Source organism: Microcaecilia unicolor, chromosome 1 (assembly GCF_901765095.1).
Source record: "Microcaecilia unicolor chromosome 1, aMicUni1.1, whole genome shotgun sequence".
Taxonomy (NCBI): domain Eukaryota; kingdom Metazoa; phylum Chordata; class Amphibia; order Gymnophiona; family Siphonopidae; genus Microcaecilia; species Microcaecilia unicolor.
In genome coordinates, this window is record NC_044031.1 from 534376150 (window position 1) to 534401105 (window position 24956).

Sequence of the window (24956 nt, forward strand, 5' to 3'; positions counted from 1 at the left end):
CTGGGCAGAGCCTCTGGGCCCACTAGATCTGGGCCCTCGCGCACTTCCTGGTCACCCGAATGGTCAGTCCACCCCTGCCAACCAGCTAGTTCTGGGCCACGGAGAAGGGAGGAAAGTGAGGGAAAAGAGGAGGCTTTGGAAGATGGGAGAAATAAAATGGGGAAATTTGAAGGTCTGGAAGAGGGAGAAAGACAGGGTCTTTGGAACTGGGTGGGGCAATAGGGAGTCAGAAATTAGATAGAAGAATAGGGATGGGATGGTTCAGAAATTGAGTGGGGACTTGGAAGAAAAGGGACTTGAACACTGAGTGTGGAATGTGGGAATTTAGCAATCAGGGAATATAAATGGAGGGAGGGATTATTAGATGGGTTGCAAGGATATGGGTGGGAATAAGAGAGTGGGTTGGGGATGAGACGATTCATGTCTTTACTGTGTTATATTCTCAGTGGAACTACAACTTATTTGTCTAGCCTGCAGAAACAGAAGCATAACCTAAAGCAAACTACAACATGTAGTGAAACTCCTTTTCATGCTACTTTTAGGGCATGACTTACTGTAAAGGGCAATGACCCACAGTAGTCCTAACAAAAAGGCATGTGTACTAAACCATACAATATGGAGGACTGGGCACCTCTTTTTACACGACCAAATTCTGCATGGTGAAAACCTGTTCTATAACAGCAAGTGGACATCCCGATTCTGTCACTGCTTCTCAAAAAAGATCCAGTGGAATTAGAAAAAGTACAGAGAAGGGCGATGAAAATGATAAAAGGGATGGGGCAACTTCCCTATGAGGAAAAGCTAAAGTGACTAGGGTTCTTCAGCTTGAAAACAGATGGCTGAGGGGGAGATATGATAGAGATCTATAAAATACTGAGTGCAGTGGAATGGGTAAGACGTGAATCGCGTCTTTGCTCTTTCCAAAAATACTAGGACTAGGGAGCAAACAATGAAGCTACTAAGTAGTAAATTTAAAACAAACTAGAGAAAACATTTCATCACTCGTATAATTAAACTCTGGAATTTGTTACCAGAAAATGTGGTTAAAGCAGTTAGCTTAGCAGGGTTTAAAGAAGGTTTGCAAAATTTCCTAAAAGAAAAGTCCATAAGCCATTATTAAGATGGACTTGGGAAAATCCACTTCTTATTTCTAGGATAAGCAGCATAAAATATATTTTACTGTTTTGAGATCTTGGCAGGTACTTGTGGCCTGGATTGGCCACTGTTAGAAACAGGATACTGGGCTTGATGGACCTTCGGTCTGTCCCAGTATGTCAGTGCTTATGTTCTTACTAATACTAACATAACCCAGGATCAGCATGGCTGAGGGACATAGTTAGCAATGTTAATATATTTTATTTTAGCACAGGCCCCATTTTATGCAATGAGACCTAGTTACTAATAACCAAGGTTAACAGTGAAACAACACATCTTAATGGTAGCCTGCACTGATAACATCTCCCTTATATTTGCATGCCCACAGTTACACCAGACATAGACCTGGCATAACTACAGTCATAATAATGCAGCAAGGGGTGCGTAACTTGCATTATTCTTTAAGTATTGCATGTAAGTAGGAGACATGCTTAAGTCCTGTCCATCGGGCAGCCCGAGGCAGAGATGAGATGCCGCGCCTGCTGCTGCCATCCCCACCCAGTCTAGTATCTCCCCCCCCCCCTTCCCTCAGCCCTCTTCCCCGTGTTTACCTTATTTTATTCTTTTCTAAAATGTGGCGGTGGCAGCAATTCCCATAGGCTGCCCTTTCACGGTGCTGCTGGCACCAGCCTCTTCTCCCTACTGTGACCCACCTCTGAGGAAGCAAGAAGTTATATCAAGAGGTGGGCCACAGTAGGGAGAAGAGACCGGTGCCGGCAGCAGGGCAGCCTATGGGAATCGCTGCCGCCTTTTGGAAAAGAAAAGAAAATAAGGCTAGCATGGGAAGAGGGTTGAGGAGGGAAGGGGAGAGTGCTGCTCCCCAGAGAGTGCCGCCTGAGGCCCCCCCCCCCCCCGCCTTCGTTAGCCTAATAGTAGGGCTGTCACTGCTGCCCATTCATCACCCATGTGAATGTCCCCTTTACAAACTATGGGGTAAATTCTATATAGCGCTTTTTTCGGCACCAAAAAAAGTGCTATTCTATAAGCCGCACTTTCAAACAACAATAGAATGGGACACAAGATGAAACTAGAATATGGCAGATTTAAAACAAACAGGAGAAAGTTTTTCTTTACTCAGCGTGTAGTTGGACTCTGGAACTCGTTGCCGGAAAATGTAGTGACAGCAGCTGGCCTTACGGAGTTTAAAGGGGGTTTGGACAGATTCCTGAGGGAAAAGTCCATTGAACATTATTAGAAATTACTAATTTTTTTAATGGACTTTGCCGGGTTCTTGAAGCCTGGATTGGCCACTGTCGGAGACAGGATGCTGGGCTTGATGGACCATTGGTGTTTTCCCAGTATGGCGGTGCTTATGTTCTTAAAGTTAGGTGCAGTTTATAGCATAGCACTTACGCCTAATGTGGTACAAATGTATGCGCCTGAATTAGGCGTGTATTCCCCTGTGTTCTATAACAAATGCTAGGAATGCCCCTGTTCCACCTATGACCCTCCCATTTCTGTGATCCCGTTTTTTACTTGTGTGTAAAATTTAAGCGCAGATCCCTTGCCTATATTTATAAACCTAAATTTCCAATTAAATCTAACGGTGCCAATAATTGCTTGCTAAAAAGAATTATTGGCGCTAAGTACCTAATTAAATTGCATGCGCAAATTGGACATGTGCCCAAATCCGCGCACGCAATTTTTGGCAACTTTTATAGAATTGTGGGATATGGGTCGGATTCAGTAAATGGTGTCTGAATATAAGTGCCGGGAAAATCTCGCGCTAAACGCTATTCTATAAAGAGAACGCCGGGGTGTGCTTGTGTACCAACTGGAATTTTGTAACAAGCCTTTTGCACACACTCCTCCTATCATCTTAGGGATCAATATTCAGTCAGTGGAGGTTAGTGGATTTTTTTTTCCCCTCTGCTTGCATTATGCCTGAATATTTGTTGCCATACCGAGACAGACCAAAGGTCCATCAAACTCAGCATCCCGTTTCCAACAGTGCATGCATGAAAAGTCCCAGCTTGCCGCTCAGAGCCAGAAACAAGTAGCGGGGAATGGTAGCAGTCCATTTATTGGCTGGTGGGGCTCTGTATCCCTGCCAGCGAAGGTATGCCTCGTGTTCCTGCATGAGGAGGGAAAAGAGAGGCATGTGTTGCCCCCCCCCCCCCCAAACTTAAGGGCTGGCTATGCCCAGAGAGAGAGAGCCCGTTGTAAAAAAAAATTATCAGCACACCCCTGGTTCCAGGCATCTCCCATTGGTCCCAGCCCACCCTCCCAAACTGGAGCTGAAGCAAGACATTTAAACCAATCATTGGGGGCCTTTTATACTATTTCTTATACATTACACCTAGGGAATATCCCTTTTGGACATGTCACTAGACACAATCAGTGGGGATATTCTGCTAATACAAGGTTGTTATCAAGGTTAAAAAAAATGGATCAAGTTGCAGTGACCTGGGTTATGAGTGAATAAACCTTATTGGGACTCTATATTAAAAAAAGACTTATTAGTGCAGAGGCCTTGCCAGTGCACGTGTGTCTTTCCTTATTTACTTTCCTCACAGCACCTACTGCTCCAACAACCACATGCCCTTCACCTTGAGGTGTCAGCCGGTTTTGGTTCTGCAAATTGTACATTGCATTTGATACAGTTCTACAGGCCTAATATAACAACTCAAGAGTCCAGGTATAAGTTTAACATTTTCTATATTATGGGACCAGGGGGTCTAGGAATGGGCAGTAGGGTACTGTCTCTCTCTCAACTTGTCTTAGCAGTACAATGTTGACTGGCATTCCTTTCTTCCTATGAGAATATTGGTCGATCTAGATTGTAAACCTCTCTGCTGTTATAAACAAAGGGCAGTATATTAAGTCGAATGAAATAAACTATAACCATAACTATACTTATGTTAACTTTCTGTGCACAATGCTGGAAGACTGGAAAGTGCCAGTTGTTGCAAAAGGACGGCTGACAGCTCCTGTGTGTATCCAACCACACAAGGTCACTTTGCTAATCCCAACCAACTGGAAAACACATTTTCGTGCAAAGGCACAATAAAAATGAGTGGAAAATTACAATCTGCCCTAAATGCAAGCAAAGTGGCAGAGACATTCTGCTAGAAAAGTATAAGAAGTGATATACAAGAACATGGGAAGAGTTACCCTTATCATTATGAAGCAAGGATGGGTATAGACATCTGAACTCTCCACCCCCACCCCTACCCCTACTATCCACAGCAAGCAGTTGGCCACTGCAAATAAGTATTATGTATTCACAGGGTCTTATTCAATAGAGATGTTTTCCATAGGCAGAGAATGAGAAGCATCCTTTTTACTCAAGGCCTGTGAAGTGTTTTGTACTGTCTGCATGGTCTGTTCCCTGTATTCACCAAGGGCAAACTTTTTTTCACAGCTGCGTTTTCATTAACGTAATCCAGATCATATTCCTCTGAACTTCCAAGAAGACGCATGTTTGTCAGGACCTGACAAATTACTGGGAGTAACAGAGCCTAGCTCTATTGCTCAATCTTGATTTTTTTTTTTAATCTGGTTTCAGTAAGCCCTCTTTACACTAGCCTTTGTTATTTTCAATGCGTTGTAGATGAAATGGGTGACACATGAAGCAGAACACCCATGCCCCTTGATGGAGAACACTAATATTCGTATCGATTACCTCATGGAGAACCAGCTGCTAAATTAAACCCTTGGAATGCTCACAGTTATTTTGGGGCAGAGCTAAGTAAACATTTACTATCCTGAACTCTGGGTATGCTGTGCACTAAAGGAACCTACTGCAAATACAGTATCATAAAGGTAAGATTTGACTTTACATTGTAGTGTGTCTTAGGTTTTGGTGTATGCTTTATATAAAAAATATTCTATAAGCATATATATTGTCTGGTCATTTTAAATAAACAGCTATAAAGCAGACTTGTGTAACTGTTTAAAAAACACAGAGATGCAAGAAACATTCGTGCGTGTTTCTGTCTGTTTAGCAAACGACAGCTGCCACATCAATAGCTCAAAGTAAAATTTGGCAATTTCTCTTGAAAAGTACTTTGTTGATTTATGGGCAGTTACTATACGTTTTCCAAAAGGCTTCACATCTCTTCAAAATCACATGTGTTGCATTGCTCTATCTTTGCTGTAACTTATTCACAGTATCTGGTCTTTAACGGTGAGTTATAATACTGTAGCTTGTTGCACATCTGCTAACTGAAGAAGATCTGGTTCATTGGACTCGGGCTAGACTCCAAGCATTTCATGTTTAAGTTCGGTTTTGTGTGGCTAGTGCATTACTAAACATGGGATTGAAAATGGTACTGTTAACCTCTTTTATTTGACTTCATAAATTATAGATGAACAATAATTAGATTTGTGTGGAGGGTTTATTCTTCTATGCTAAGCTAGGTAAAGCATTGTAAATGTCCTGAAAGGTATATTTCCATATGAAGAATTAGAGTTTTATATAGCTGATGTGAACTTGTGTGTTGCTTTGTGTCTGCAGTTGGTTTGGTCTTCCAGTTTTCTCCTGCCGCTTCAGACTTGCAGTTTGGTTGGAAAGTGATATGAGATCTGGTATAATGGGTTTTCATTTGCAATTGCATGATGTCTTTTCTCTGTTTTACTATCCCCTCCCAATTCTCTTGGTTCAGTCATTACAGTGACAATACTCAGAGCAGGATCACATATCAGGGATCCCTCCAGAATCCTGCAAATGTGGACCCTAAATCCAGCCACTAGGTGATGCTGTTGCACAATGGCAATAACCCACTCCTGCCCCTGGGGCTATAAACACTGTGCTATACCCCCAGTCCCAGCTGATACAGGAACTCCAAGAACTAACCTAGATCTATCCACATGGCACTGCTTTGCCTGCAACCCACTTGAGCAGCCTGTGCATTTTTTGTTTATTCATTCTAATTATTTTCAGTTTAAATGTCAAGCCTCTTACATGTATTATTATTTGAATATTTTTACTGCTGTAATTGTCTGTTGCTTATGTTTGATTTATTCTTACTGTACACTGCCTTGAGTGACTTCTTTCAAAAAGGTGGTAAATAAATCCTAATAAATAAATAATAATAAATTAAATTTGGTCAGCATATAGAAAATACAGACTCGGTGAACACAGCCCTGGAATAGAAGTTTACTGGAATGTCACAGCTAAAGAGATGAAGTAAAAGAAAACAATTCTAATATAGGCCTTAGACTTACTTTGCTGCTTTGCATTTATTTTACTAAATCTATATCCCCATTCTTAGAAGACTGTATCGATAGCAGGGTCCTCACATTTAGGGCTGTAGTAACAAATGTGTGTTGAGAATAATGCACGTGGAATAATCCATCTTTTGCTAAGTAACGTGCATTAAAGGGCAAAATTGTGCGCTATATACATGTTTCTTTAGCATAGAGTAAGTTAAGTAACAATGAGATGCCAAACATGGAAATACATGCAAAGCAGCTCATTATTATGCAAACTGAATAACACCAGCGTGCATTTGACTTGCAAGCTTTGAAATATTATTCCACTTTTGGGATGGCATTATCTTTTGTTGAAGGGAGCATCGAGCCACTAACGATATGGCCTGATATTCCCAAGGAGATGCAGCAGTACAGACTACAGACACTACATTGGGCTCACTATCTTCTAAAGCACCAGTGCATAAAAAAAAAATACTGCCACCACTAGGGAGTCGAGTGACCCCCCCCCCCCCCCCCACCCCCACTTTGAAGCAAGGTGCCATCAGGGCAGGAATATCTGGGAATTGCTCCTCCTCCTTCATTAAGTGTCAGAGTGATGGATCAAGGGTGGGAGGGTGTATTGGTTAGGGGAGATAGAGTTGGGAGTTTGTACTTGATCCCAGGGAAGGGATTGGGGATGGGGAGGATTTATGTCGAGCACTGGCCCTTTAAAAGATAACAGGGCTTACTGCCACATGATGTTCCTGGCTGCAGCAACACAAAATGAAGTTAACTGCGAGAGTCTCTAACCACAGCAGGCTAGTGACTCGTGTGTGATAGATTTTGCTGTGAAAAATGCAATATTTCACCATACCTTCCTTAGTTTCTGTTATCCATCTTTGAATGAGGATGGTTATCTAGGCTACCCTGCAGTAAGATATATTTCTGGAAGCTAGGAAGAATGAAAGTTTCTGAAAAGTGTAGAAAAGTGTAGACATTTGCTTATTTCCAATCTGACAAAGAAGGGCAACCTTCGAAAGCTAATCAAGAAATGTATTAAGTTATGTCCAATAAAAAAGGTATCATCTTATTTTCTTTTCCATGTTTTATTTTGTTTGATTTCTATTGATAACCTTAAGAGTGGACTAACACGGCTACCACACTCCTCTACTGAAAAGTGTAGGAAATCTTTTTCCTGCAAACTATTCTTGACCTACTTCCTGTGAACTGGAGCATTTTTAATGAAAAGTGCCCTCTTTCAAGTTCAAGGGACCATTGCGACAGACGAGAAAGACGAGCAACTTCCTGGAATGCCAAGCTGAGAGAGAATGTTGGAAGATGGAAGAGATCATGCTATTTCTGAAATCCACATTCTGTCTAGCTTCAGGAAATAAAACCTTTGTTAGATCTGAGGGTTAGTAGTCAAGGAAGTAATTCTACAACTGGGTGCTTCTACTTAGGTGACCTGAGGATACACAGGTTACATTATAGAATACCACCCAACACTGGCATGCCTTGAGTTACACAAGTCATAAGTGTGGATGCTTCTATACAGCAAGGATGCATATAATTGGGAGCTGCCTGTTTCGCCCATGCTCCACACATGTGGAACCCCCCCCCCCCTTTGCAAATACATATATACTATGTAAATTAAGCACTTCTGCTCCTGCTGGCACTTTCACTGCTCCTGCCCAGTTAAATCACACTGAGCAGGTCAGGAGGGGATATTCAGCTGCAATTAACTGGGCAGTGCTGCCGAATATTCCTTCTGATTAGTGAGCACTGTCTAAGCCAGGGGTAGGCAACCACAGTCCTCGAGGGCCCAATCCAGTCAGGTTTTCAAGATTTCCACCATGAATATGTATGAGATCTATTTGCATATAATGGAAGCAGTACATATGTAACCCTGGTCTCACTATACAGTCCGGGTACCAGCAAGCTCGTCGCTGGTCAGTACCCCCTGAGACCAGGGTCAATAAAATTTCACTATAGATAGGGAGGATAATTTCTCTTTAATCCCTTCGGACTCACTGAGCTGGGTGTGGGTCGAAGCTGGATAAAAATCCAGAAGGACGTGGAGGGGCATAATCAAACGCAAACGCCCATGTGTAAGAACGTCCATCTCCGAGAATGGGTCGTGAAGGGGTGGGCCAAATCGTATTTTTGAAAAAGATGGACGTTTATCTTTAGTCTTGAAAATACGGTTTGTGCCAGGCAAATGCATTGGATGTGGGCGTTTTTGAGATTTGGTCGTTTGTTTGAGCTGGACGTTTTCGTTTTTCATCGATAATCGAAACCGAAGCGTTCCAGCTCAAAAACGACCAAATCCAAAGCTTTGGGTCGTGGGAGGGGCCAGGATTCGTAGTGCACCGGTCCCCCTCACATGCCAGGACACCAACCGGGCACCCTAGGGGGCACTTTAAAAAATAGGAAAAAACATTAAATTACCTCCCAGGTGCATAGCTCCTTTACCTTGGGTGCTGAGACCCCCAAAACCCACTCCCCACAACTCAACGCCATTACCATAGCACTTAATGGTGAAGGGGGGCACCTACATGTGGGTACAGTGGGTTTTGGGGGGGGGGGGGGTTAGAGGGTTCCCATTTACCACCACAAGTGGTACAGGTAGGGGAGGATGGGCCTGGGTCCGCCTGCCTGAAGTGCACTGCATTACCCACTAAAAGTGCTCCAGGGACAGGACTTGTTGCTGCTGTATAACCTTGGCACAGCAGTTCACACCGTAAGACTAATCTTGCTGAAAACGTCCTTTATTTCAATAACCGCGTTTACTCACAGTTAACTGCAGATCAGAGGTTGTGCCCCACTAGCAATGAGTCTCCCTGGTACTAAGATTAGCAGTAGCTCAGAGCTGGCAGAACGGTGTACAATGCCCTCTTTCAGCAACATTCAAGGTAAGAACTAATTTCTGTAACGTGGCTAATACACGAAAGGGATCTAAAACGAACTTACAAAAATGGCCACTACCTCGTGGACTACCGGAAACAAAACAGGGCACACTCTGACCCAGTAAGCAGAGGGAAAAGCACCATGGGAGAAGAGCCTACCAACTACCAACATCGTGAGACTGTAACACAAGCTAGTGAAATCACGGAGCCCAATACCCTACACCCACCACAATGCAATGCTGATGTGATCCTGCAGTGCACCCGAGAGCCACATCTGACCCAGGGAAAGGCTGTGAGAGGATCGAACACATTCTGCTGTCATGGAGGTGGGTACGGAATTTGAGGGTGGCATAGAGGCTGAGAAATAAGGTTTTTGCAAGTGGGTTTTTTTTGGTGGGAGGGGGTTAGTGTCCACTGGGGGAGTCAGGGGAGGTGATTCCCGATTCCCTCCGGTGATCATCTGGTCATTTAGGGCACTTTTTTGGGACCTGTTCATGAGAAAAAAGGGTCCAAAAAAAGTGTCCTAAATTCTCGCTAAAAACACCTTTCTTTTTTCCATTATCAGCCGAGCGCGCCCATCTCTGCTCGGCCAATAATCACGCCCCAGTCCCGCCTTCACCACGCCTCTGACACGCCCCCGTCAACTTTATTCATTCCCGCGACGGAGTGCAGTTGAAGACGACCAAAATCGTCTTTCGATTTTACCGATCTGGCCGCCCACGGGAAACAGACGCCCATCTCCCGAACATGGGCGTTTTTCTCCTTTCGAAAATATGCAGGATAGTGTATTAAGCCAGGGTTTTTACTCTTTATATTCTGCACACTTTTCTCTGTTCGTTCAGAAAGCAAGGAGATTCCCACTCTCATCTAAAGAAAAGACTCCAGTCCAAGGTTTTGTATAAACAATAAGAACTTTATTGTAAATCTCTTCAACAGGTAGTTCAATATCCTTTCAGACTTAAAGCAAGTCAATACTCAACTCGATATATATTTATATTATATATTTATTACACTTGTATCCCACATTATCCCACCTATTTGCAGGCTCAATGTGGCTTACAGAGTTTGGTTATGACATAGTTATTCCATGGTATTAGATACAATTAGTAATGTACAAAGATTGGTGAGGGAGGAGAGAAGGAAGGTGTTAGGCATGATATAAGGTGTACTGTACTAGTTGGGTGAGTTGGTGAGGTAGTTTTGTAAGGCTATGGGTTCTCTTTGTAGGCTTTGTTGAATAGATATGTCTTCAGAGATTTGCGGAAGTTCGTTATATCATCAATGGCTTTCAGGGGTGCAGGTATTGCATTTCACAATTGCGTGCTCATGTAAGAGAAGGTGGTGGCATGTATCAGCTTGTATTTTAATCCTTTACAGCTGGGGAAGTGCAAATTGATAACTCATGCAAACAACCCAGAGCCAAACTCAGGGATATGGTGTATCATCTCAAGTTCAATTTATATTCCTACAGTATGTACTTATTTCTAGTTCCTCCTGTCTATATGCATCCCTTCTGGGTATAACAATCTAAGGCTGTGCCTGCAAGCAAGTAAATCTTCCTCTGGATCAGACCTCCCTGTCTGTCCACACTCCTCTCCAATGGAGTACCTCTCCGGGCTACCACCTTTGGCTCCGAACAGCTCTTTCCTGTTCTTGCTCCCAGCTTGGGATCCCCTACTTCCCACCTGGAGCACTCCTCCGCTTCACGGTTAATGCTTTACTGGAAGAAACCTCCTCTTTGGAGTAGCATAGCTACAGATGGGCCTGGATGGGCACAAGGCCACTCATTGTTGACTAAGACCCACCCAAAGGCAATGTCACACTCCCCTCTCCCATTCCTCTACTGGCAGCCCGGTATCTGCTTCTCTCTCTGCCTCCCCCCCCCCCCCATCCTCTAAGTTCATTCTTGATACCACTCTTTCTTTTGAACCCAAGTAAAGTGGTATTTTTAGAACTTCACCAACTGCATCATATCCGTCAATACTGCACCCACTAAAACTGCTCCAGGGACCTGCATACTGCTGTCACGGACCTGAGTATGACATGTGAGGCTGGCAAAAAATATTTTGAAAGATATTTTTTGAGGGTGGGAGGGGGTTAGTGACCACTGGGGGAGTAAGGGGAGGTCATCCCCGATTCTCTCCGGTGGTCATCTGGTCATTTTGGGCACCTTTTTGTGCCTTGGTTGTAAGAAAAACAGGACCAGGTAAAGTTGTCCAAGTGCTCGTCAGGGATGCCCTTTTTTTTCCATTACGGGGTGAGGATGCCCATGTGTTAGACACGCCTTCGCTATGTCTCCGATATGCCCCCTTGAACTTTGGCCATCCCTGCGACGGAAAGCAATTGGGGACGTCCAAAATCAGCTTTCGATTATACTGATTTGGACGACCCTGTGAGAAGGACACCCATCTTCCGATTTATGTTGAAAGATGGGCGTTCTTCTCTTTCGAAAATGAGCCTGTATATGGTAAGATTTCACTTACCATGTGGCCATGTGGGGGGGAGAAACACTTATTGTCATCCATTGAGGTGGCGGTAAGGGTTCCTGTGCTAACCCAGCAGTAACCGGGTAGCGTGTGGTGCTGCCTGACTACAACCAAGCAGTGGCGTAGCCAGACCTGACATTTTGGGTGGGCCCAGAGTTAATATGGGTGGGCACTATGTATATAAGTATGAGTAGTGTTTCTTAGAATACTACAAAATAATGCCTTAGAATGCATTTGATCATGAATTTCTAAGTAGTCTGCCCAACAGCTGCCCTGCATCAACATAAATCACATACATACTTAATAGAAAAAAAACAATATTTTTACATAGTTACATTATCCCATATCTTAAATTTGACCAGACACAAGTCTACTATAATGGCAAACACCTCAACATATGACAAGATATCCACTATCCATCCTGTAGCTAGGCAATAGCCCTACTCTACCCCCACCCCTCCCTGTAGCCCAACATCAGCCCTGTCCTAAGCCCTACCCATCCCCTCCCCCCCGTCTTGCATCTCCCCTGCCCTTCCTAATCTCATCCCACCCCACCTTAAAGCACACTAGCATTAAATCTAAAACATTTTGTATTTTAATGTCCTGCGCATGGCAGAGCCCACCTCCACCCAGAAACCCACCTACATTAATGCAAAACTTTTTTTTTTAAATCCTGGGCTCTACAGTACCCAGGCCCAGGTTAAAATAATTTTTTTAACGTTTTTGTATTTAATGTTGGTGGGTTTCTAGGTGGGGATAGGCTCTGCAGTGCCCAGGTTAAAATTAAAAAAAAAGAGATCATCCACACCAACATGAAATCTACAACCTTTTTTAAAATTTTATTTTAACCTGGGCACTGAGCCTATCCCCACCCTGAAACCCACCAGCAGTCCAGCATTACACATAATAAAAATTAAAACATTTGTTTTTACCTGGGCTTGAATGTTGGTTTCTCAAATGACCATAGTTATGCACGTGGAGCAGAGCACTGCAGACTGGGCTGGATCCTGTACCTGGCCCTTTTTGTGGCAGCGAGGGAGGGCAAAAGTAAAAAACGGATACAGCGGGATCCTTGGGATCTTCCCAGGCTTTTACACCATCCCGCGGGGGAATGCTGAGGCCCGTCTGAGGCTGAAGTGACACAGTATCGTGCTACTCTTACCGGTGCCTGCTGCCCTGTCCCCCACGCGCCCCACTTGTTGATGATCTCAGATTATGTGCCTAATAGGTTATAAAATATTACATTCCTTTAGATTGTAAGCTCCTTTGAGCAGGGACTGTCCTTCTTTGTTAAACTGTACAGTGCTGTGTAACCCTAGTAGCGCTCTAGAAATGTTAAGTAGTAGTAGTAGTATGTTCCCAGGCAGGGTAAAATGAGTGTGGGCTTCCAATTTTATATAAATCATTTTTTATATCCCTATGTTAGATACAATTACTGTATCTCCATTGGAAGCGGTTTGCTATACTGTACAAGTCCTTTTCCCAGCAAATTGGGGGGACATTGTGTTAACACCAATTCCTAAAAATTCCAGAGGGAATTTACAAGTAATGAGTAATTATCATCCTGTTGCAATTATCCCATTGTTTATGAAAATTACAGAGGGTTATGTTACCAAGTTGATGGAAAGTTACCTGGATAGATACAGTGTTTTGCATCCATCACAGTCTGGTTTTCAAAAGAGTTATAATACCAAGATGGTGGTGGGTTCTATTACTGCACAAGAAAAATCTCTGCTAAGCCAAGGTCAGAATTTAATTGTTATTCGCCCCCAAGCAGGTCAGTGCTTCCACCCATGCTGCCCCCATCGAGAGACTAAGTCAAATATCCCATAATCATCAGTTGAGACACCGCCAGTCCAGGAGGCGTTGAGCCCAATAGAAGAAGGGCTCTCACTTCCCCTTCTGCTTGCGAGGCATCAGGTAAGCAAAAAGCAGCGCAGTAAGGCAAAAAGACTAAGCAAGTCCAACTTTACGATCGCAGAAGACTCAGCTTGTGCCATCTTGACTTTTCTCCCTTGCTCCGACGGAGAGGCCATCTGCAGCGTTAGCCCCTGCAGCTGGGATCCTCAATAATCCATTGAGGGTGTGAGCTGAGGAACCATTGAAGATTGGGGCAGTCCCAAGTGACACAGCATCGTGCTACTCTCGCCGGTGCCTGCTGCCCTGTCCCCCCCCCCCCCCCCCCCACGGCGTGAATGCGACTCGTCGGGCCCGGTCTCTTCCAACTGTGCTTGTGTTCTGCTGCCAGTACGGAGCTCCTCCTAGGATCCGACCCAGATTTGGGACGGGTCCTAGGAGGAGCTCAGTGCTGGCAGTCGTACACAGGCACAGTTGGAAGAGACCGGGCCTGACGAGTCGCATTCACGCCACGGGAGAGGGGCAAAGCAGCAGGCACCGGTGAGAGTAGCTGCAGAGTGCAGACAAACCACTATGGCAGCAACGGCATTAGCAGCACGTAACTCCACTACCGACTTGTGATCCGGACCCGAGCACTGCAAGAAAACAAGGTAGGCCTTAACGCTCCAGGCTCGTGGAGCTGAACTAAAAAGCTGTGCTTAACCGGCGCCTAGAAGATCGGCGCCAATTGGTGGATCAGAGAAACTGGGTGGGCCTAGACCGAGATTGGCCCACCCGTAGCTACGCCCCTGCAACCAAGTTAATGCCTGTGGAAATATTTTTTTAATATTTCTGCTAGCGCCAGAAATGCTGCACACTAGGGGTGGAACTACCACCGGCTCTACAGAAATAAATACATTTTTCTAGCGCCAGAAATGATGGTGCGCTAGGGGTGGTAAGTACTGCCGGGCTGCTGCGGTAGCCCGTCGATACTTCCTATATAGTGAGCGATAAGCCTGCGTTGGGCTTACCACTGATTAGTAAAAGGAGCCCATACTTGTTACAGAATATGCTGGAATTTTGGTGCGATACATATATATAATTGGAAGTCCCACCCATGTATACACCTCCTTGAAAGGGAAAGGGATTTAATATACAATGAAAACAGTTTATATATAGGTACTTCTTATGTACCTGGGGCAATGGAGAGTTAAATGACTGGGCAAGTCATTTAACTGCAGTGAGAGTTGAAGCCAGCTCTAGGTTGTTAACCCACTGATCTAACCATTAGGCTATTCCTCCACTCTGAGGAAGAGTACAAGGAGTGCATAAATGTGGGCACTTAGGGCCTGATTTTCAGCTGGCGGCAATCAGCTTTTTGTGGTATACTTGGAAATTCAATGCCGGACCATGTCCAGTGAAAAAGTGTGATATTCGGCACTTAACCAGCTATGAGGAACCACATAAAGATAGGACTGCCTTTCATGCACTTAAGCAGCCAAGTGCCAAGTCCACCCTGAAACACCTCCAAAATAGTCAGTTTTGGCTTGGGCACTAACCAGGAATTTTCAGTAGCACTATTCGGTTAAATGCTGCTGAAAATGCTCATAAATAATATCAGATTACTCCTGGATCTCTGGGTCTTTCACTTGCTACAGACAGGAATCCTTCTCTCACCCTCAGAGATAGATCAGCAGCACCTCCAAGCTTGGCTGAAATAATAAAACAAAATTATTACTCAGGATACCAGCCATAGAACACAGAAATTCTCAGGTGAAAAGCATGATTCGAGTCAGCAAATATATGCATATTTGTTTTATGGAACATTTCTTCATCTGCAGGGCAAACCCCGAGGAACATAGATAGAGTACGAATACACAAATGCTCATCTCTCACTGAAAATGAAAAGCAAGGTTCTTTCAATTTCTAGGTAATTGATTGTATCCAGTGGTAAAAACTAATTTTTTTTCTTGCCTGGGGGGTCCCAAGGACTTAGGGCAGGCTTCAGGAGAGCCTGCAGGTGGGGGTCATGGTGATAGCAGACCCGCCACGAGTGCACGGTTCCGGGCCACCCTGAAGATATGGAGAGCCAAATGGTGCATTTAGGAGAGCCCCTGATGATACTGGGAGTATGCCCTGGGAATCATTGCGGGGGCATGCTCAGCATCTGCAATGACTCCAGAGGGGTTATGGAGCCCGGGAGTCCTTGTACCACCAATGTATTTTTAAAATATAATGTGGGGGACACGAGTTCTGATCCATAAAGGATCTGTAAATGAAAAGTTTGGATCGTGCTGCAATCAGTACAATTGTGCAATTGCGCATGCATAAAGAGCGCATTTATAATTAAATTCAGCCCCTATGATTGCTGGGAAAATGAGGGGGTCTGAAAATCTCACAAATAAACTCAAAACGGCGTGAATTCATGCACATGCGCTGTGTGGACTAAGGAGACTGGCACGGTCACCCGCAATTTAAATTCAATATTTCAATCATTTTTAAAGTGTCTGGAAAGTTTCCAAATAAGAATTCAGGTGTGGGAAAATTACTGATATGTGCTATGATGTTATTTGAGTTCCATTTGAATGCAAAAGAATATAACTTTAGAGAGTTCTATTTGGGAGTTCTTGAGGTATGAAATGATGCTTTTTACATAAAACTGCTTAAAGCATGACTGTAAGGTGTTATGAGTGGTTAAAGTTTAAAAACAAGGGTTTTTAATAGTGGAATGTTAATGTTTTTGAAAGGTTAGAAGCTGTGCAGTGATCTGTGCAGGAATGCTGTCTCTACAGAAGCGTATATTCATTTAACAATTACCCAGCACCAGTCATTCAACCTAACCTAAATGGTATCCTCCATATTATCTGAATTACCCAAGCATTAAATATTGCATTTAAGAATGAATATACACTATTGAGGTAAATAATGGTTGGACCTATGACGAGCCCATGGCGTGTCAAGAGTTGAAAACAATCGGGTCTCTTGACAGATGAATCGCCGCTGGTGCAATCATTGTGCTACTGAGGTCCGGTAAATACATCAGTTAAACTGATTCCATTTGAATTCAACAACAGAATATGGGTAATTCAGATAATATGGAGGATACCATTTAGTTTAGGTTGAATGACTGGCACTGGGTAATTGTTAAATGAATATATGACATAATATAACCCCTGCTGATTGAGATATTATTCGAATGCTTACGAGTAACCTAGTGGTTAGGTCAGTTGACTTTGATCCTGAGGAACTGAGTTCAATTCCCACTGCAACTCCTTGTGACTCCAGGCAAGTCACCTAACGCTCCATTGCCCCTGGTACAAAATAAGTACCTGAATATATGTAAACCACTTTGAATGTAGTTGCAAAAACCTCAGAAAGGTGGTATATCAAGTCCCATTTCCCTTCCCCTTCCCTTATAGTAGATTTATTCTACAGAAGCTTATGGCATGAATCTGATTGGCTGCACAGCTCTCACAGGGAACCTGTTTCTAAAGGAAAATTTAGGGACCCTTTTACTGACACATGTGCCCAACAAGCACTTATTTGGAGTTACTGCCCAGCTACCATGTGGCCCAAGTGGTAGTTTCATTTTTTACGCACGTCCGCTATGTGCACCAGAAAATAATTTTTATTTACTGGCGTGCGGCAGAAACTGGGCGGTAATTGTCATTGTATACACCATAGACGATTACCGCACGGTTGCCGTGTGAGATCTTACCGCTAAGTCAATGGGAAGCGGTAAGGTCTCAGACCCAAAATGGACGCACGCCAATTTTTATTTTGCCGCACGTCCATTTTCGGCAAAAATTTTAAAAGGCCTTTTGTTACAGGCAGGCTGAAAAATGGATCTGTGTGTACCCAAAACATGCGCTTACACTAGCACAGCCTATTTTTCAGTGCACCTTTGTAAAAGGACCCTTAAAACATCTAGAGAGAAGATAGTTGAAATGGAATGAAGAAAGGTGTTGAATGATTGCTGTCTGTGTGACTGGTGTGAGGAAATTTAGACAGAATTAACTTTGAAAGTTGCATAGAGTGAAGAGCCAAGAAAAGTGTGTGTGTGTACTTGATAAAAGTGTTTAGTAAGAAATGTGGCTCTTTTCTTGAATTATAAAAGATTGTTCTCTCAGATACTGAGGGTAAGCTCTGGAATAACGTTTTGAGAATTTAATATAGATTACTTAAACTCCCTCTGAAGTTAAAGAGAGGAATATTCTGAAGTTTCTCAGGACTTAAGTAGAGAGGTGTGGTAGCCGTGTTAGTCCACTCTTAAAGGTTATCAATAGAAATCAAACAAAATAAAACATGGAAAAGAAAATAAGATGATACCTTTTTTATTGGACATAACTTAATACATTTCTTGATTAGCTTTCGAAGGTTGCCGATCTGAGGAAGAAGGGCAACCTTCGAAAGCTAATCAAGAAATGTATTAATGACTTAAGGAAAGACTGTGAAGGATGTCAGTGTGAGGAAGCAAGTGAACTGACATTTTATTAGTAAAGTTCTCTCATAAAACTTTGTGAGACATTTCAGGATTCTAATTTAGTAAAGAAGAATCTATTTTATTTAAAGTTGATTCTTTTATAAATTCTTTAAAGAAGAATTAATGCTTGTTCAAAGTACTTCAGGTACTTAGAAGGAATTTGATTTAAAGTAAAGAACATGACCTTTCTAATTTTGATTCACTTTAGAAGTGAAGTGATAGTTGCAGTGGTCCCTCAATTAAATATGAAAGCAGTATTTTGAGGAAAATATGATTTCCAGTTGTGAATACTGGAACTTATTAGTTAAACCTAAGTGAAGATGTGGTGAGTGTGGAAGCTGAATGAGAAGAAGAATTTCTCTGAAGAATCTAGTTCAACAGAAGACTGAATTCCTAGCTACCAAGAGAATTGGACAAGAGTCTCAAAAGTCCTAAAAGAAGAAAAATTCTAGTTCTAGTTTGCTACACAGGTTTACTTCTTATTTCTGTTCAGTATAATTATTCCTCGATTGTTCCAGATAAGTAATCTTGAATCACATTTTGTGGACTTGTGCAGTTGAATTTATAAATACAATGGATCTTAATAATTTGCATTCATTATATTTCTTTATTATATTTCCTGTAAAACAAATATTGTATTCAAACTGCTTTTCTATACAAGCTCTGTTGCTTGAATTGTAAATTTTGAAATTATAAATAAAATAAAATAAAAAAAGGTATCAGAAAAATAGTTAAAGGATTGATATAATTATTTTATTTTTGAAAGTAAGATTTTTACGCAGTGCAGGAATCCAGATCCTGACAGGAACTCAAAGTTAACTTACACACACATAGATAAAAAGATAGTTTTCTTCCTTTTATTTTCTGTAATGATAGTCACAGGTACCAAAGCTCATCATCTGAAAAACAAAGGAGAAGAAGGGCCGACCCCAACGCTGAAAAGAAAATCAGAAATTTGAAGACAGATAAGTTTGATTCAGAAGTGCACACATATAACATCACATTACAAGACTGAATAAAATGCACTTTTAAAAGGGTGACTTATTTGAGGAGGAAACTCTAAGTCCAAATCCTTATACTTACCTAGAAGGAATTTATTTTAAATACTTGCCTGTATAAATAAAGTTTAATTTTGTAGACATTTGAAAAGTAAAAAGTACAAGAAAACAACTGCTCAAAGTCAGTGTTTATGTATAAGTAAGGCTTTCAGTAACAGAAGGTAACTCATCTGATTTCTTTATGAAATCCATATTTTGAAGAAATCTTCTTGGAAGATAAATTTGGGCTAAAAGAACTGTATTTAAATAAAAAGTTTATGAAAGAAGTTGAACACAGTTTATGTAAAAATTCAGGTGAATTGCCACAAGTTACAAGGAGAGTTGATCTCTAATTCTAAAGTAGAGAGGTGTGGTACCCGTGTTAGTCCACTCTTCCACCCTCCCATTCTGTCAGACTGTCATAGTAATGCTTGGATGTCTCACTTATATATACTATCTGCTACCACATTTGCTTATTTCCGATCTGACGAAGAAGGGCAACCTTCGAAAGCTAATCAAGAAATGTATTAAGTTATGTCCAATAAAAAAGGTATCATCTTATTTTCTTTTCCATGTTTTATTTTGTTTGATCTCTAATTCTATATAACAATTGTTTATTAAATTGTTTATTACCAAGTACATTGTCCATATTCAATTACAATTTAAAATTCTATTTATTTACCTATAACACATGGTGTGTAATATAAATCAAGACAGAGTTTAACATCTTTTCTCTGCATACACCTTTTTGATTTTAATTCAATTATAAACCAATTCCTCCATCTTTCTTTGAGGAAGCAGGAAGAGGATATTTTTTTAAGTGTAAAGGCCCATCTCAGAGGATTGAAATCTAAGGTAATTGGACACCGTGACATTTTGAGTTTTAAATTTACAATTGGTAAGTAAGGTTGGTCTCTTCTGATGATGGGTCCTCTTACAATATAAATAGATTTGGGGGGGGGGGGTTTGCATACTGTGTTTAGTCCACCATGGGAGCAGCATTAATCAAAGGCATTTCCACGGGCAAAACATTGTTTAATATGGAAATAGGCTACATACACTAATTAAAGCCCAAGCCTCTTTTTTTGAGTCTTGTCTTCTGGTTTTTAGGATGGTCTTTTAGTTGCTTTTGGTTTTTAGACATGTTTTTAAATTTGTATCTAACAGTGCCTTTATTGTATCACTTTGCTGGACCAGACTAGGTGAAGTGTGCTGTATATACTGACTGGGTAAGCCTCTCTCCTTTTCCCCTCCCCCATCTTCTTTGCTTTTTTAACAGAAGGTTTGGTATTTATATATTTTTTTAAAGAAAGAAATATATATTTTTTAGGAAAGTCATTTTTAAACTGATTACTGTTTTTTTAAGATTATGAAGTTTTTGGTGGACAAAAACCCTTTTATGTTTTTACCGTGGTTTTTATGTAAATGTTATTGAGATATTTTTTTTAAGTTAGTGAATGTTATTCTCTGTATTTCTGATTCTAGTTTATTCTGCCCCTGACGCAGCCATTATTACTGGCGAAACATTCCATGTCAGGCACAGATGATTGTTAACCTGGGAGCATTTTAACGTTATTAAAGACTGCTTTTTATATGATCTGCCTGAGCCTCCTTGTTTCATATTCTGAGTTGGACATCCTTTCTAAAATGTTGCTCCATGTGTCTTTATAAAATAGGCTCAAAATAAGCTCCTGCTTGCCCTCTCAACCTAGATGACGTTATAAAAAGGCTGTCTTTATGTTCTTTTTGTATGCTTTTAATAGAGTTTACATGTCTTAAATTGCTTCTCCTTTCTGTGTTTTAGGTAATGAGATGATATGAAGATGTCGGACTGCTGGATACCATTCTGCAATAAGCAGCCTACAGCTAAAAATGAAAGATGTAAAATGGAAAATCATAACAAAGCATCGAACATCAATGACGGCAAAATGCAAATGAAGAAACAAATCACTTTGTTCAATGGCATTTCTTTAATAGTGGGAAACATGATTGGCTCTGGAATATTTGTGTCACCCAAAGGGGTTTTGATGTACAGTGCTTCCTACGGACTGTCCTTGCTTATTTGGGCAATAGGAGGAATCTTTTCCATGTTTGGTGCTTTATGCTATGCAGAGCTGGGAACATCCATCACTAAATCAGGTGCTAGTTATGCCTATATACTGGAAGCCTTTGGCGAATTCATTGCCTTCATCAGACTTTGGTCTTCTTTATTAATTATAGAACCCAGCACTCAGGCAGTCATAGCAATAACTTTTGCAAATTACATCGTGCAACCAATTTTCCCATCTTGTGAGCCGCCATATGGAGCAGTCAGATTGATTGCAGCAGCCTGCATCTGTAAGTAAGCCCATGAAAAAGGGCAAGTCCTTGAAAAGTATAATAGGATTGGATGTTCTAGTCTGGTAAGAAAAATGTTACGTACTTGACAACAATTAGAGCACTGTGCATTTGTAATAATATGCATTTTTGTGAAAGTATTTCAACCACTTTTTTTCTCTTTCTGAATATTCAAAATGAAAGTTCTTAAAACAATGTAAAAAATCAAAAAAAATATCGGGGTCAATATTCAATGGAGCATTTGATGTTAAAAGTACCAAGATAAAGTACTCCAAATATCCAAATATCTGAGTGGAGGAGTGGCCTAGTGGTTAGGGTGGCAGACTTTGGTCCTGGGGAACTGAGTTTGATTCCTACTTCAGGCACAGGCAGTTCCTTGTGACTTTGGGCAAGTCACTTAACCCTCCATTGTCCCATGTAAGCTGCATTGAGTCTGCCATGAGTGGGAAAGTGTGGGGTACAAAAATAAATAAATCTTTAACCATATGCAGTTGCATTGATGTCACTGAATATTGCAGGTTAAAACCGTCCAGTTATCTCAGCAGCTAAGATAAGCACATAAAAGAGCCCTTTTATTAAGCAGTCCTAAAAAGTGGCCTATGCTATCTCTAGCATAGGTCTTTCCTACACTCTAAGGCCACTTTTAGAGCTGCTGGGAAATGGCCAATTTTTCTATTTTGCTAATAATGGCCAAGTTCTAATTTTCCCATTAGCGCATGGCCATTAGCGTGTCAGCGCTTACCAACATCTATTTTCTAGGCGGTGAGGTCTACCCATAACGTGCAGCAGTGTAGCTGACCTAACCAATTAGTGCAGAACATGCCTACTCTTCACCCCTAGACATACCCCCAGTGTTAAAAGGCACATGCAAAAACTATCCCGATTTTAAATGGTTAGACATTGGGTTGTCCAGCCAAAAGTTAAGCAGGCTGCAAGGCCAAAATTTTCAAACCAATGATTTTAAGTATTTGCGGTGAGAGTCTGATATGTACAGATGGGGAGAGGGATCTTGGGGTGATAGTATCTGAGGATCTGAAGGTGACGAAACAGTGTGACCAGCAGAAGAAAAGAAGTTTTAATGCCCCTGTATAAGTCGTTGGTGAGGCCCCACCTGGAATATTGTGTTCAGTTTTGGAGGCCTATTTTGCTAAGGATGTAAAAAGAATAGAAAAGGTGCAAAGAAAAGCTATGAGAATGGTATGGGATTTGCGTTACAAGACTTGCTGACCTGCACATGTATAACCTGGAGGAAAGGAGAAACAGGGGTGATATGATACAGACATTCAAATATTTGAAAGGTATAAATCCGCAAATGCACCTTTTCCGGAGATGGGAAGGCGGTAGAATGAGAGGACATGAAATGAGATTGAAGGGGGGCAGACTCAGGAAAAATGTCAAGAAGTATTTTTTCACGGAGAGAGTGGTGGATAATTGGAATGCCCTCCCAAGGGAGGTGGTGGAGATGAAAACGGTAACGGAATTCAAACATGCGTGGGATAAACATAAAGGAATCCTGTTCAGAAGGAAGGGATCCTCAGAAGCTTAGCCGATATTGGGTGGCAGAGTCGGTGGGGTGTGGCGGGCTAGTGCTGGGCAGACTTATACGGTCTGTGCCCGGACAATGGCAGATACAAATCAAGATAAGATATATACAAAAAGTAGCACATATGAGATTGTCTTCTTGGGCAGACTGGATGGACCGTGCAGGTCTTTTTCTACCGTCATCTAATATGTTACTATCAGGCTTATTTTTGAAAGTGATCACTGGCCATTTCCCGACATAAATTGGGTGATGGCCGGCGATCTCAGAAAAGCGGCAAAATCAGTATAATCGAAAGCTGCTTTTTTGACACCATCGCCGCTTTCCTGTCGCCTTGCCGGCAAAAGTTCAAAGAGGCTTGTTGGCGGTGAAGCGAAGGTGGGACATGGGCGGACATGGGCGTGGCTACCAGATGGCCGGCTTTCGCCGATAATGGAAAGAAAAGTGGCGTTAAGCAGTATTTCACCGGGTTTACTTGTTCCTTTTATTTTATTTATTTTTTATTATTTATTGCATTTGTACCCCACATTATCCCACCTTTTTGCAGGCTCAATGTGGCTTACAGAGTAAGGTTATGATAAAGTCAGTGCATGATTTAAATACAATTGATCATAAGCTGAGGTGAAGAGGATTTACATGTGCAGATATTGGGTAGGTTGAGTGAGAGGTGTTTTAGGTGTGCTTGGGTGGTTTGGGGGATGATTTGTATCATCGAGGGTGACTTTTGTAAGCTTTGTTAAAGAGGTGTTCCCGACCAAGCCTCAAAAAGATGCCCCAACTCACCAGATGACCACTAGAGGGAATGAGGGATGACCTCCCCATACTCCCCCAGTGGTCACCAACCCCCTCCCATACTAAAAAAATAAAACTAAAAACCTTTTTTGCCAGCCTGTATGCCAGCCTCAAATGCCATACCCACCTCCATGACAGCAGAATGTGTTGTATCCTCTGACAGCCTTTCCCTGGTTGTGATGTGGCTCTCGGGTGAGTGTGACACCTTTTCTGTTAGGTGCACTGTAGAGTCACATCAGCAATGCATTGTGGTGGGTGTAGAGTAGTGGGCTCTACTCCCATGGTGCTTTTCCCCCTGCTAACTGGGTCAGAGTGTGCCCTGTTTTGTTTCCGGTAGTCCATGAGGTAGTGGCCATTTTTGTAAGCCAGTTTTAGATCCTTTCATGTGTTACCCACGTTAGAGAACTTAGTTATTACCTTGAATGTGGCTGAAAGAGGGTATTGTACACCATTCTGCCAGCTCTGACCTACTGCTAATCTCAGTACCAGGGAGTCTCTTTGCCAGTGGGGCACAACCTCTGATCTCCAGTTAACTGTGAGTAAACGTGCTTATTCAAATAAAGGACTTTTTCAAAGAGATTAGTCTTCAGGTGTCAACTGGTGTGCCAAGGTTATACAGCAACAACAAGGCCTGCGTGTATGCAGGTCCCTGGAGCACTTTTAGTGGGTACCGCAGTGCACTTAAGGCAGGTGGACCCAGGCCCATCCCCCCCCCCACCTGTAACACTTGTGCTGGTAATGGGAGCCCTCCAAAACCCACTGTACCCACATGTAGTTGCCCCCTTCACCCCTAAGAGCTACGGTAGTGTTGTACATTTGTGGATAGTGGGTTTTGGGGGAGTTGGGGGGCTCAGCACCCAAATTAAGGGAGCTATGCATGTGGAAGCTTTTTCTGAAGTCCACCGCAGTGACCCCTAGGGTGCCCAGATGGTGTACTGGCATGTGAGGGGGACCAGTGCACTACAAATGCTGGCTCCTTCCATGACCAAATACCTTGGATTTCGCCGGGTTTGAGATGTCCGGCATTTTTTTCCATTATCACTGAAAAACAAAACCGGTCATCTCAAACCCGGCAAACTGTGGCATTTGGCTGGGCTAAACCGTATTATCGGAAAAAAAGATGGCCGGCCATCTTTTTCGATAATACGGTTCTGGCCGGCTGTAGCACCGCCGCCAACATAGATCGCCGGTGATCTATTTCACCGGCGACGTTCGATTATGCCGCTCCACGTTACTATGCTTAATGAT

General features: G+C 42.3%; 1 protein-coding gene across 2 annotated transcripts in view; it reads left to right on the forward strand.

Moving 5' to 3' along the window:
- Positions 1-4603: 4603 nt before the first annotated feature.
- The window catches only part of SLC7A13 (solute carrier family 7 member 13), a 109297-nt gene continuing 88944 nt past the window's right edge, over positions 4604-24956 (forward strand). Inside the window, exons 1-3 of one of the 2 annotated variants that reach the window (XM_030216319.1) lie at positions 4604-4920; positions 20207-20268; positions 20844-21376. In XM_030216319.1, the coding sequence (XP_030072179.1) occupies positions 20857-21376 (520 nt within the window). In that variant the 5' untranslated portion in view covers positions 4604-4920; positions 20207-20268; positions 20844-20856. The remainder of the gene's footprint in view (positions 4921-20206; positions 20269-20843; positions 21377-24956) is intronic. The other variant, XM_030216311.1, reaches the window with a different exon arrangement.